This window comes from Oncorhynchus tshawytscha, linkage group LG33 (assembly GCF_018296145.1).
Source record: "Oncorhynchus tshawytscha isolate Ot180627B linkage group LG33, Otsh_v2.0, whole genome shotgun sequence".
In the NCBI taxonomy this organism is placed as follows: Eukaryota; Metazoa; Chordata; class Actinopteri; order Salmoniformes; family Salmonidae; genus Oncorhynchus; species Oncorhynchus tshawytscha.
This window is the reverse complement of record NC_056461.1, coordinates 49,765,895-49,779,194: the sequence shown is the minus strand read 5'-3', so window position 1 is coordinate 49,779,194 and position 13,300 is coordinate 49,765,895. Positions and strand designations below refer to the sequence as shown.

Genomic DNA, 13,300 nt, shown 5'->3' with positions numbered 1-13,300 from the left:
GTGAGATTAGTAGGAGAACAGAGACCTGGAGGGGGTTGTAGTGAGATTAGTAGGAGAACAGAGACCTGGGGGGGTTACAGTGAGATTAGTAGGAGAACAGAGACCTGGAGGGGGGGGGTGTAGTGAGATTAGTAGGAGAACAGAGACCTGGGGGGGGTGTACAGTGAGATTAGTAGGAGAACAGAGACCTGGAGGGGGTGTAGTGAGATTAGTAGGAGAACAGAGACCTGGGGGGGTTAGTGAGATTAGTAGGAGAACAGAGACCTGGGGGGGGTGTAGTGAGATTAGTAGGAGAACAGAGACCTGGAGGGGGGGTAGTGAGATTAGTAGGAGAACAGAGACCTGGAGGGGGTGTAGTGAGATTAGTAGGAGAACAGAGACCTGGAGGGGGGTGTAGTGAGATTAGTAGGAGAACAGAGACCTGGAGGGGGTTACAGTGAGATTAGTAGGAGAACAGAGACCTGGAGGGGGTTACAGTGAGATTAGTAGGAGAACAGAGACCTGGAGGGGGTACAGTGAGATTAGTAGGAGAACAGAGACCTGGAGGGGGTGTAGTGAGATTAGTAGGAGAACAGAGACCTGGAGGGGGGTGTAGTGAGATTAGTAGGAGAACAGAGACCTGGAGGGGTGTAGTGAGATTAGTAGGAGAACAGAGACCTGGAGGGGGTGTAGTGAGATTAGTAGGAGAACAGAGACCTGGAGGGGGTGTAGTGAGATTAGTAGGAGAACAGAGACCTGGAGGGGGGTGCAGTGAGATTAGTAGGAGAACAGAGACCTGGAGGGGGGTGCAGTGAGATTAGTAGGAGAACAGAGACCTGGGGGGGTGTAGTGAGATTAGTAGGAGAACAGAGACCTGGGGGGGGGTGTAGTGAGATTAGTAGGAGAACAGAGACCTGGAGGGGGTTAGTGAGATTAGTAGGAGAACAGAGACCTGGGGGGGGTGTAGTGAGATTAGTAGGAGAACAGAGACCTGGAGGGGGTGTAGTGAGATTAGTAGGAGAACAGAGACCTGGAGGGGGTTAGTGAGATTAGTAGGAGAACAGAGACCTGGGGGGTGTAGTGAGATTAGTAGGAGAACAGAGACCTGGGGGGGTGTAGTGAGATTAGTAGGAGAACAGAGACCTGGAGGGGGGTTAGTGAGATTAGTAGGAGAACAGAGACCTGGAGGGGGGTGTAGTGAGATTAGTAGGAGAACAGAGACCTGGAGGGGGTTACAGTGAGATTAGTAGGAGAACAGAGACCTGGGGGGGGTGTAGTGAGATTAGTAGGAGAACAGAGACCTGGGGGGGGTGTAGTGAGATTAGTAGGAGAACAGAGACCTGGAGGGGGTGTAGTGAGATTAGTAGGAGAACAGAGACCTGGAGGGGGTTACAGTGAGATTAGTAGGAGAACAGAGACCTGGGGGGGTTACAGTGAGATTAGTAGGAGAACAGAGACCTGGAGGGGGTGTAGTGAGATTAGTAGGAGAACAGAGACCTGGGGGGGGTGTAGTGAGATTAGTAGGAGAACAGAGACCTGGGGGTGTACAGTGAGATTAGTAGGAGAACAGAGACCTGGAGGGGGTGTAGTGAGATTAGTAGGAGAACAGAGACCTGGAGGGGGTTACAGTGAGATTAGTAGGAGAACAGAGACCTGGGGGGTGAGATTAGTAGGAGAACAGAGACCTGGGGGGTGTAGTGAGATTAGTAGGAGAACAGAGACCTGGAGGGGGTTACAGTGAGATTAGTAGGAGAACAGAGACCTGGAGGGGGTGTAGTGAGATTAGTAGGAGAACAGAGACCTGGAGGGGGTGTAGTGAGATTAGTAGGAGAACAGAGACCTGGAGGGGGGTGTAGTGAGATTAGTAGGAGAACAGAGACCTGGAGGGGGTGTAGTGAGATTAGTAGGAGAACAGAGACCTGGAGGGGGGTGTAGTGAGATTAGTAGGAGAACAGAGACCTGGGGGGGGTGTAGTGAGATTAGTAGGAGAACAGAGACCTGGAGGGGGGTGTAGTGAGATTAGTAGGAGAACAGAGACCTGGGGGGGGTTGTGAGATTAGTAGGAGAACAGAGACCTGGAGGGGGTTACAGTGAGATTAGTAGGAGAACAGAGACCTGGAGGGGGGGGGTACAGTGAGATTAGTAGGAGAACAGAGACCTGGAGGGGGTGTAGTGAGATTAGTAGGAGAACAGAGACCTGGAGGGGGTTAGTGAGATTAGTAGGAGAACAGAGACCTGGGGGGGGTAGTGAGATTAGTAGGAGAACAGAGACCTGGAGGGGGGGTACAGTGAGATTAGTAGGAGAACAGAGACCTGGGGGGTGTAGTGAGATTAGTAGGAGAACAGAGACCTGGGGGGGGTGCAGTGAGATTAGTAGGAGAACAGAGACCTGGAGGGGGGTTAGTGAGATTAGTAGGAGAACAGAGACCTGGGGGGTGTAGTGAGATTAGTAGGAGAACAGAGACCTGGGGGGGGTGTAGTGAGATTAGTAGGAGAACAGAGACCTGGAGGGGGTGTAGTGAGATTAGTAGGAGAACAGAGACCTGGGGGGTTGTAGTGAGATTAGTAGGAGAACAGAGACCTGGGGGGGCAGTGAGATTAGTAGGAGAACAGAGACCTGGAGGGGGGTGTAGTGAGATTAGTAGGAGAACAGAGACCTGGGGGGTGTAGTGAGATTAGTAGGAGAACAGAGACCTGGAGGGGGTGTAGTGAGATTAGTAGGAGAACAGAGACCTGGGGGGGTGTAGTGAGATTAGTAGGAGAACAGAGACCTGGGGGGGGGGTGTAGTGAGATTAGTAGGAGAACAGAGACCTGGGGGGGGTGTAGTGAGATTAGTAGGAGAACAGAGACCTGGAGGGGGTGTAGTGAGATTAGTAGGAGAACAGAGACCTGGAGGGGGTGTAGTGAGATTAGTAGGAGAACAGAGACCTGGGGGGGTGTAGTGAGATTAGTAGGAGAACAGAGACCTGGGGGGGGGGGGTAGTGAGATTAGTAGGAGAACAGAGACCTGGAGGGGGGGTGTAGTGAGATTAGTAGGAGAACAGAGACCTGGGGGGGTGAGTGAGATTAGTAGGAGAACAGAGACCTGGAGGGGGTGTAGTGAGATTAGTAGGAGAACAGAGACCTGGGGGGGGTGTAGTGAGATTAGTAGGAGAACAGAGACCTGGGGGGTGTAGTGAGATTAGTAGGAGAACAGAGACCTGGGGGGGGGGGTAGTGAGATTAGTAGGAGAACAGAGACCTGGGGGGGTGTAGTGAGATTAGTAGGAGAACAGAGACCTGGAGGGGGGTACAGTGAGATTAGTAGGAGAACAGAGACCTGGGGGGGGTGTAGTGAGATTAGTAGGAGAACAGAGACCTGGGGGGGGTTGTGAGATTAGTAGGAGAACAGAGACCTGGGGGGTGTAGTGAGATTAGTAGGAGAACAGAGACCTGGAGGGGGGGGTAGTGAGATTAGTAGGAGAACAGAGACCTGGAGGGGGTGTAGTGAGATTAGTAGGAGAACAGAGACCTGGGGGGGTGTAGTGAGATTAGTAGGAGAACAGAGACCTGGGGGGGGGTGTAGTGAGATTAGTAGGAGAACAGAGACCTGGAGGGGTTAGTGAGATTAGTAGGAGAACAGAGACCTGGGGGGGGTGTACAGTGAGATTAGTAGGAGAACAGAGACCTGGAGGGGGTGTAGTGAGATTAGTAGGAGAACAGAGACCTGGAGGGTGTAGTGAGATTAGTAGGAGAACAGAGACCTGGGGGGGGTGTAGTGAGATTAGTAGGAGAACAGAGACCTGGGGGGGGTGTAGTGAGATTAGTAGGAGAACAGAGACCTGGAGGGGGTGTAGTGAGATTAGTAGGAGAACAGAGACCTGGGGGGGGTGTAGTGAGATTAGTAGGAGAACAGAGACCTGGAGGGGGGGGATGTAGTGAGATTAGTAGGAGAACAGAGACCTGGGGGGTGTAGTGAGATTAGTAGGAGAACAGAGACCTGGAGGGGGTGTAGTGAGATTAGTAGGAGAACAGAGACCTGGGGGGGGTGTAGTGAGATTAGTAGGAGAACAGAGACCTGGGGGGGGTTAGTGAGATTAGTAGGAGAACAGAGACCTGGGGGGGGTGTAGTGAGATTAGTAGGAGAACAGAGACCTGAGGGGGGGGGTACAGTGAGATTAGTAGGAGAACAGAGACCTGGGGGGGTGTAGTGAGATTAGTAGGAGAACAGAGACCTGGGGGGGTGTAGTGAGATTAGTAGGAGAACAGAGACCTGGGGGGGTGTAGTGAGATTAGTAGGAGAACAGAGACCTGGAGGGGGTGTAGTGAGATTAGTAGGAGAACAGAGACCTGGGGGGTGTAGTGAGATTAGTAGGAGAACAGAGACCTGGGGGGGTGTAGTGAGATTAGTAGGAGAACAGAGACCTGGAGGGGGGTGTAGTGAGATTAGTAGGAGAACAGAGACCTGGGGGGGGGTGTAGTGAGATTAGTAGGAGAACAGAGACCTGGAGGGGGGGGTGTAGTGAGATTAGTAGGAGAACAGAGACCTGGGGGGGGTTAGTGAGATTAGTAGGAGAACAGAGACCTGGGGGGGGGGTGTAGTGAGATTAGTAGGAGAACAGAGACCTGGGGGGGGTGTACAGTGAGATTAGTAGGAGAACAGAGACCTGGGAGGGGGGTAGTGAGATTAGTAGGAGAACAGAGACCTGGGGGGGGTGTAGTGAGATTAGTAGGAGAACAGAGACCTGGAGGGGGTGTAGTGAGATTAGTAGGAGAACAGAGACCTGGGGGGGTGTAGTGAGATTAGTAGGAGAACAGAGACCTGGGGGGGGTGTAGTGAGATTAGTAGGAGAACAGAGACCTGGGGGGGGTGTAGTGAGATTAGTAGGAGAACAGAGACCTGGGGGGGGTGTAGTGAGATTAGTAGGAGAACAGAGACCTGGGGGGGGTGTAGTGAGATTAGTAGGAGAACAGAGACCTGGGGGGGGGTGTAGTGAGATTAGTAGGAGAACAGAGACCTGGAGGGGGGTGTAGTGAGATTAGTAGGAGAACAGAGACCTGGGGAGGGGGTTAGTGAGATTAGTAGGAGAACAGAGACCTGGGGGGGGGTGTAGTGAGATTAGTAGGAGAACAGAGACCTGGGGGGGGTGTAGTGAGATTAGTAGGAGAACAGAGACCTGGGGGGGGTGTAGTGAGATTAGTAGGAGAACAGAGACCTGGGGGGGTGTAGTGAGATTAGTAGGAGAACAGAGACCTGGAGGGGGTGTAGTGAGATTAGTAGGAGAACAGAGACCTGGAGGGGGGTGTAGTGAGATTAGTAGGAGAACAGAGACCTGGAGGGGGGTGTAGTGAGATTAGTAGGAGAACAGAGACCTGGAGGGGGGTGTAGTGAGATTAGTAGGAGAACAGAGACCTGGAGGGGGGGTGTAGTGAGATTAGTAGGAGAACAGAGACCTGGAGGGGGTAGTGAGATTAGTAGGAGAACAGAGACCTGGGGGGGGGTGTAGTGAGATTAGTAGGAGAACAGAGACCTGGAGGGGGTTAGTGAGATTAGTAGGAGAACAGAGACCTGGGGGGGGGTGTAGTGAGATTAGTAGGAGAACAGAGACCTGGAGGGGGTTGTAGTGAGATTAGTAGGAGAACAGAGACCTGGGGGGTGTAGTGAGATTAGTAGGAGAACAGAGACCTGGAGGGGGGTGTAGTGAGATTAGTAGGAGAACAGAGACCTGGGGGGGTGTAGTGAGATTAGTAGGAGAACAGAGACCTGGGGGGTGTAGTGAGATTAGTAGGAGAACAGAGACCTGGGGGGTGTAGTGAGATTAGTAGGAGAACAGAGACCTGGGGGGGGTGTAGTGAGATTAGTAGGAGAACAGAGACCTGGGGGGTGTAGTGAGATTAGTAGGAGAACAGAGACCTGGGGGGGGGGGTGTAGTGAGATTAGTAGGAGAACAGAGACCTGGGGGGGTGTAGTGAGATTAGTAGGAGAACAGAGACCTGGAGGGGGTGTAGAGATTAGTAGGAGAACAGAGACCTGGGGGGGGGTGTAGTGAGATTAGTAGGAGAACAGAGACCTGGGGGAGGGTGTAGTGAGATTAGTAGGAGAACAGAGACCTGGGGGGGGTGTAGTGAGATTAGTAGGAGAACAGAGACCTGGGGGGGTAGTGAGATTAGTAGGAGAACAGAGACCTGGGGGGGTGTAGTGAGATTAGTAGGAGAACAGAGACCTGGAGGGGGTGTAGTGAGATTAGTAGGAGAACAGAGACCTGGGGGGGTGTAGTGAGATTAGTAGGAGAACAGAGACCTGGGGGGGGGGGGGTAGTGAGATTAGTAGGAGAACAGAGACCTGGGGGGGGGGTACAGTGAGATTAGTAGGAGAACAGAGACCTGGAGGGGGTGTAGTGAGATTAGTAGGAGAACAGAGACCTGGGGGGTGTAGTGAGATTAGTAGGAGAACAGAGACCTGGGGGGTGTAGTGAGATTAGTAGGAGAACAGAGACCTGGGGGGGGTGTAGTGAGATTAGTAGGAGAACAGAGACCTGGGGGGTGTAGTGAGATTAGTAGGAGAACAGAGACCTGGAGGGGTGTAGTGAGATTAGTAGGAGAACAGAGACCTGGGGGGGGTGTAGTGAGATTAGTAGGAGAACAGAGACCTGGGGGGGGTGTAGTGAGATTAGTAGGAGAACAGAGACCTGGGGGGGGTGTAGTGAGATTAGTAGGAGAACAGAGACCTGGGGGGGGTGTAGTGAGATTAGTAGGAGAACAGAGACCTGGGGGGGGTGTAGTGAGATTAGTAGGAGAACAGAGACCTGGGGGGGGGGCTGTAGTGAGATTAGTAGGAGAACAGAGACCTGGGGGGGGTAGTGAGATTAGTAGGAGAACAGAGACCTGGGGGGGTGTAGTGAGATTAGTAGGAGAACAGAGACCTGGAGGGGGGTGTAGTGAGATTAGTAGGAGAACAGAGACCTGGGGGGGGTGTAGTGAGATTAGTAGGAGAACAGAGACCTGGAGGGGGGTGTAGTGAGATTAGTAGGAGAACAGAGACCTGGAGGGGGGTGTAGTGAGATTAGTAGGAGAACAGAGACCTGGGGGGTGTAGTGAGATTAGTAGGAGAACAGAGACCTGGAGGGGGTGTAGTGAGATTAGTAGGAGAACAGAGACCTGGAGGGGTGTAGTGAGATTAGTAGGAGAACAGAGACCTGGGGGGGTGTAGTGAGATTAGTAGGAGAACAGAGACCTGGGGGGGGTGTAGTGAGATTAGTAGGAGAACAGAGACCTGGGGGGGGGTGTAGTGAGATTAGTAGGAGAACAGAGACCTGGAGGGGGGTGTAGTGAGATTAGTAGGAGAACAGAGACCTGGGGGGGGTGTAGTGAGATTAGTAGGAGAACAGAGACCTGGGGGGTGTAGTGAGATTAGTAGGAGAACAGAGACCTGAGGGGGTGTAGTGAGATTAGTAGGAGAACAGAGACCTGGAGGGGGTGTAGTGAGATTAGTAGGAGAACAGAGACCTGGGGGGGGTGTAGTGAGATTAGTAGGAGAACAGAGACCTGGGGGGGGTGTAGTGAGATTAGTAGGAGAACAGAGACCTGGAGGGGGGTGTAGTGAGATTAGTAGGAGAACAGAGACCTGGGGGGGTGTAGTGAGATTAGTAGGAGAACAGAGACCTGGAGGGGGTGTGTGAGATTAGTAGGAGAACAGAGACCTGGGGGGTGTAGTGAGATTAGTAGGAGAACAGAGACCTGGAGGGGGTGTTGTGAGATTAGTAGGAGAACAGAGACCTGGGGGGGGGGGTGTAGTGAGATTAGTAGGAGAACAGAGACCTGGGTGGGGGGGGTGTAGTGAGATTAGTAGGAGAACAGAGACCTGGGGGGGTGTTGTGAGATTAGTAGGAGAACAGAGACCTGGGGGGGGGTGTAGTGAGATTAGTAGGAGAACAGAGACCTGGGGGGGGTGTAGTGAGATTAGTAGGAGAACAGAGACCTGGGGGGTGTAGTGAGATTAGTAGGAGAACAGAGACCTGGGGGTGTAGTGAGATTAGTAGGAGAACAGAGACCTGGAGGGGGTGTAGTGAGATTAGTAGGAGAACAGAGACCTGGGGGGTGTAGTGAGATTAGTAGGAGAACAGAGACCTGGGGGGGTGTAGTGAGATTAGTAGGAGAACAGAGACCTGGGGGGGTGTAGTGAGATTAGTAGGAGAACAGAGACCTGGAGGGGGGGTGTAGTGAGATTAGTAGGAGAACAGAGACCTGGGGGGGTGTAGTGAGATTAGTAGGAGAACAGAGACCTGGGGGGGTGTAGTGAGATTAGTAGGAGAACAGAGACCTGGAGGGGGTGTTGTGAGATTAGTAGGAGAACAGAGACCTGGGGGGGTGTAGTGAGATTAGTAGGAGAACAGAGACCTGGAGGGGGGTGTTGTGAGATTAGTAGGAGAACAGAGACCTGGGGGTGTAGTGAGATTAGTAGGAGAACAGAGACCTGGGGGGGGTGTAGTGAGATTAGTAGGAGAACAGAGACCTGGGGGGGGTGTTGTGAGATTAGTAGAAGAACAGAGACCTGGGAGGGGGGTGTAGTGAGATTAGTAGGAGAACAGAGACCTGGGGGGGTGTAGTGAGATTAGTAGGAGAACAGAGACCTGGGGGGGGTGTAGTGAGATTAGTAGGAGAACAGAGACCTGGAGGGGGGTGTAGTGAGATTAGTAGGAGAACAGAGACCTGGGGGGGGGTGTAGTGAGATTAGTAGGAGAACAGAGACCTGGGGGGGGTGTAGTGAGATTAGTAGGAGAACAGAGACCTGGAGGGGGGTGTAGTGAGATTAGTAGGAGAACAGAGACCTGGGGGGGGGTGTGTAGTGAGATTAGTAGGAGAACAGAGACCTGGATGGGGGGGGTGTAGTGAGATTAGTAGGAGAACAGAGACCTGGAGGGGTTACAGTGAGATTAGTAGGAGAACAGAGACCTGGAGGGGGGTGTAGTGAGATTAGTAGGAGAACAGAGACCTGGGGTGGGTGTAGTGAGATTAGTAGAAGTACAGAGACCTGGGAGGGGGTGTGTAGTGAGATTAGTAGGAGAACAGAGACCTGGAGGGGGGTGTAGTGAGATTTGTAGGAGAACAGAGACCTGGGGGGGTGTCGTGAGATTAGTAGAAGTACAGAGACCTGGGAGGGGGTGTGTAGTGAGATTAGTAGGAGAACAGAGACCTGGGGGTGTAGTGAGATTAGTAGGAGAACAGAGACCTGGGGGGGTGTAGTGAGATTAGTAGGAGAACAGAGACCTGGAGGGGGGTTACAGTGAGATTAGTAGGAGAACAGAGACCTGGGGGGGGGGTGTAGTGAGATTAGTAGGAGAACAGAGACCTGAGGGGGGTGTAGTGAGATTAGTAGGAGAACAGAGACCTGGGGGGGTGTGTAGTGAGATTAGTAGGAGAACAGTGACCTGGGGGGGGTGTAGTGAGATTAGTAGGAGAACAGAGACCGGGAGGGGGTGTAGTGAGATTAGTAGGAGAACAGAGACCTGGAGGGGTTACAGTGAGATTAGTTGGAGAACAGAGACCTGGAGGGGGTGTATTGAGATTAGTAGGAGAACAGAGGCCTAGAGGGGAGGGTGGTGTAGTGAGATTAGTAGGAGAACAGAGACCTGGAGGGGGTGTAGTGAGATTAGTAGGAGAACAGAGACCTGGAGGGGGGGGGTGTAGTGAGATTAGTAGGAGAACAGAGACCTGGGGTGTTACAGTGAGATTAGTAGGAGAACAGAGGCCTAGAGGGGAGGGGGTGTAGTGAGATTAGTAGGAGAACAGAGACCTGGAGGGGGGTGTAGTGAGATTAGTAGGAGAACAGAGACCTGGGGGTGTTACAGTGAGATTAGTAGGAGAACAGAGGCCTAGAGGGGAGGGGGGAGAACAGAGACCTGTAGTGAGATTAGTAGGAGAACAGAGACCTGGGGGGTGTAGTATTTAGTATTTATTTATTGAACCTTTATTGAACTCGGCATGTAAATTAATCACAAATTCTTCTTTACAATGACGGCCTAACAAAAGTCAAATGGCCTCCTGCATGGAAGGGGGCCTGGGATTAAAAATAAATATTTCAATTAGAAATGTAGGACAAAACACACATCACGACAAGAGAGACAACACTACATAAAGAGATACATACTAAGACAACAACACAGCACAGTAGTAACACAACATGACAACAACATGGTAGCAACACACCATGGTAGCAGCACAAAACATGGTAGAAACATTATTGGGTAACACAGACAACAGCACAAAGGGCTGAAGAAGGTAGAGACAACAATACATCATGCAAAGCAGCTACAACTGTCAGTAAGAATGTCCATGATTGAGTCGTTGACTGAATAGTAAAGATGAGGTAACCTTTACTCTTCTGCCTTGTGAGTGGGAGGGGGCTGGGAAAGTGGGAGGGGACTGGGAAAGTGGGAGGGGACCGGGAAAGTGGGAGGGGACCGGGAAAGTGGGAGGGGACCGGGAAAGTGGGAGTGGACTGGGAAAGTGGGAGGGGACCGGGAAAGTGGGAGGGGACTGGGAAAGTGGGAGGAGACTGAGAAAGTGGGAGGGGACTGGGAAAGTCGGAGGGGACCGGGAAAAGATGAGGTCAAGCGTATTGCCTGCTTTGGGAGTGGGAGGGGACTGGGAAAAGGTGAGGTCAAGAGTATTGCCTGCCTTGTGAGTGGGAGGGGACTGGGAAAAGGTGAGGTCAAGCGTATTGCCTGCCTTGTGAGTGGGAGGGGACTGGGAAAAGGTGAGGTCAAGCGTATTACCTGCCTTGTGAGTGGGAGGGGACTGGGAGAAGATGAGGTGAAAAGAGGCTGGGAAAGAGAGAGTTGGAAAGAAATGAATCGAAGGCAGACTTCAGGAGGTTGAAGAACGCTGAGCCATCGTCAAGGAAATAAGCTTACCAAGGTGTCAAGTTCATTGAGGAACTCTCTAAGGGCTGGTGGGTGATAGATGACAACAACTGAAACAGGAAACCACTGAATGTAATGATATAAATACATCTGACCCAGGTCGGCTTGATGTGTCAGTGAATCAATAACAATAACGTTGAGCATTTGAGGACCACTTTGACTACATATATCTCTTCCCCCAGGTGTTGGCGTTGGACAGTGACTCAGAGCGTAACTCGTTGGTCCGTTACCAGATCCTGTCAGACATCTACAACAGTACTGACTTCTTCCACATCGATAGCAGCAGCGGACTGATCCTCACCGCACGCACGCTCGACTACGAAACCATGCAACAATACACCTTCATCATCAGGGCAACAGACAGCGGCGACCCTGCCCTGAGCAGCGAGGTCAATGTCATGGTTTTGGTTACAGACACCAACGACAACCCTCCTTCCTTCAGCCAATCACTGTACGAAGTGTACTTAAGCGAGCTGGCCCCCAGGGGACAGTTTGTGACCTGCGTCCAGGCCTCTGACGCTGACAGCTGTGATGCAAATAGACTCAGGTATAAGGCTACAAAAAATATTACAATACAGTTGACCACCCAGCAAACAGGGGACGTCCTAAGGACGTCCAGGGGACTATGACACAATCTCCTGACGTTCTGAGGAAGTCCAAACGACAAAAGTCTGTTTGCAGGGTAGTTTGATAGGTATTTTGTCTTTCCGAATCTGTGGTGCAGGGACCCCCATGAGTATTAATACTAACAATTTGGGGTGCAGGGACCCCCAGGAGTATTAATACGACCAGTTTGGGGTGCAGGGACCCCCAGGAGTATTAATACTACCAGTTTGGGGGTGCAGGGACCACCGGGAGTATTAATACCACCAATCTGGGGCACAGGGACCCCCAGGAGTATTAATACTACCAGTTTGGGGCATGGGCCCCCCGGGAGTATTAATACTACCACGCCGGGGAGCAGGGACCCCCGGGAGTATTAATACTACCAATGAGGGGCACAGGTACCCCCGGGAGTATTAATACTACCAATGAGAGGTGCAGGGACCCCCAGGATTATTAATCTGGTCTGTGTTCTCCTGGTCTGTGTTCTCCTGGTCTGGGTCCTCCTGGTCTGGGTCCTCCTGGTCTGTCTCCTCCTGGTCTGTGTCCTCCTGGTCTGTCTCCTCCTGGTCTGTGTTCTCCTGGTCTGTGTTATCCTGGTCTGTGTCCTCCTGGTCTGTGTCCTGGTCTGTGTTATCTGGTCTGTGTCCTGCTGGTCTATCTCCTCCTGGTCTGTGTTCTCCTGGTCTGTGTCCTCCTGGTCTGTCTCCTCCTGGTCTGTGTTCTCCTGGTCTATCTCCTCCTGGTCTGTGTCCTCCTGGTCTGTGTTCTCCTGGTCTGTCTCCTCCTGGTCTGTGTCCTGGTCCTGGTCTGTCTCCTCCTGGTCTGTCTCCTCCATGGTCTGTCTCCTCCTGGTCTGTCTCCTGGTCTGTCTTCTCCTGGTCTGGGTCCTCCTGGTCTGTCTCCTGGTCTGTCTCCTGGTCTGTGTCCTCCTGGTCTGTCTCCTCCTGGTCTGTCTCCTCCTGGTCTGTGTCCTCCTGGTCTCTCTCCTCCTGGTCTCTCTCCTCCTGGTCTGTGTCCTAGTCTGTGTTCTTCTGGTCTGTCTTCTCCTGGTCTGTGTTCTGGTCTATCTCCTCCTGGTCTGTGTTCTCCTGGTCTGTGTAGTTTGTGAGGACCTTGCGGATGATGTGGGTGCTGAAAGCTTGAATTGGGCTTAAGACAGTTGTATAATTTTCCTAGTAATATGTTGCTATGTAATGTTGTCATGATGTCTCTAGGTAATTGAATGAATACATCTCTTGATGCTCCTGGACACATTATCAGTGATGTTACCTGGGGTCATAGGGTGTTTTGGGTCTTACAACATCAGACGCGCTCGCCCAAGTGACCCACCCGAGATTGACCAGACACCGACTTGTGTCCAGGTGGCATTATGCTGCTCACCCATGGATCTCCTCTCTTGATCCAGGGGTATCTTGAAGCTTTTTCAGCTGCCTCGATGGTGCTGCTGATGGCTCTCCTCCTCTTCGCTCCATTGATGCCGAGTGTGTTGGCGGCTCTGTAGAAGGATTTCCCAGCAAAACCTCTGCAGCCTACCTCGATAGACATGCACCTTCCAACCCTGCTTCCGGCAGTCAATGAGCAGTCCCTCGTATTTGCCATCATCAAGTGTATTTATAAAAACCCTTTTTTACATCAGCCAATGTCACAAAGTGCTGACAATATTCTGCGGGAAGTTGAGATGTTTCTCCAGGTCTGCTGTTACCTGGCAGAGCAGTAGCTAGGATCCCTGCTGGTGGTTTGGATTCTAAGCCTGGCTTATCTCCAGCTCGAACGACAGTGATTCCTGTGCAGATTGCTTCAGATTGCTTCTGATT

At 52.0% G+C, this 13,300-nt stretch overlaps 1 protein-coding gene across 1 annotated transcript in view; it reads left to right on the top strand.

Moving 5' to 3' along the window:
* The window catches only part of LOC112240034 (protocadherin Fat 3-like), a 316,631-nt gene that overhangs the window by 201,662 nt on the left and 101,669 nt on the right, over nt 1-13,300 (top strand). Inside the window, exon 36 of the mRNA XM_042311250.1 lies at nt 11,063-11,427. Within this exon, the coding sequence (XP_042167184.1) occupies nt 11,063-11,427 (365 nt within the window). The remainder of the gene's footprint in view (nt 1-11,062; nt 11,428-13,300) is intronic.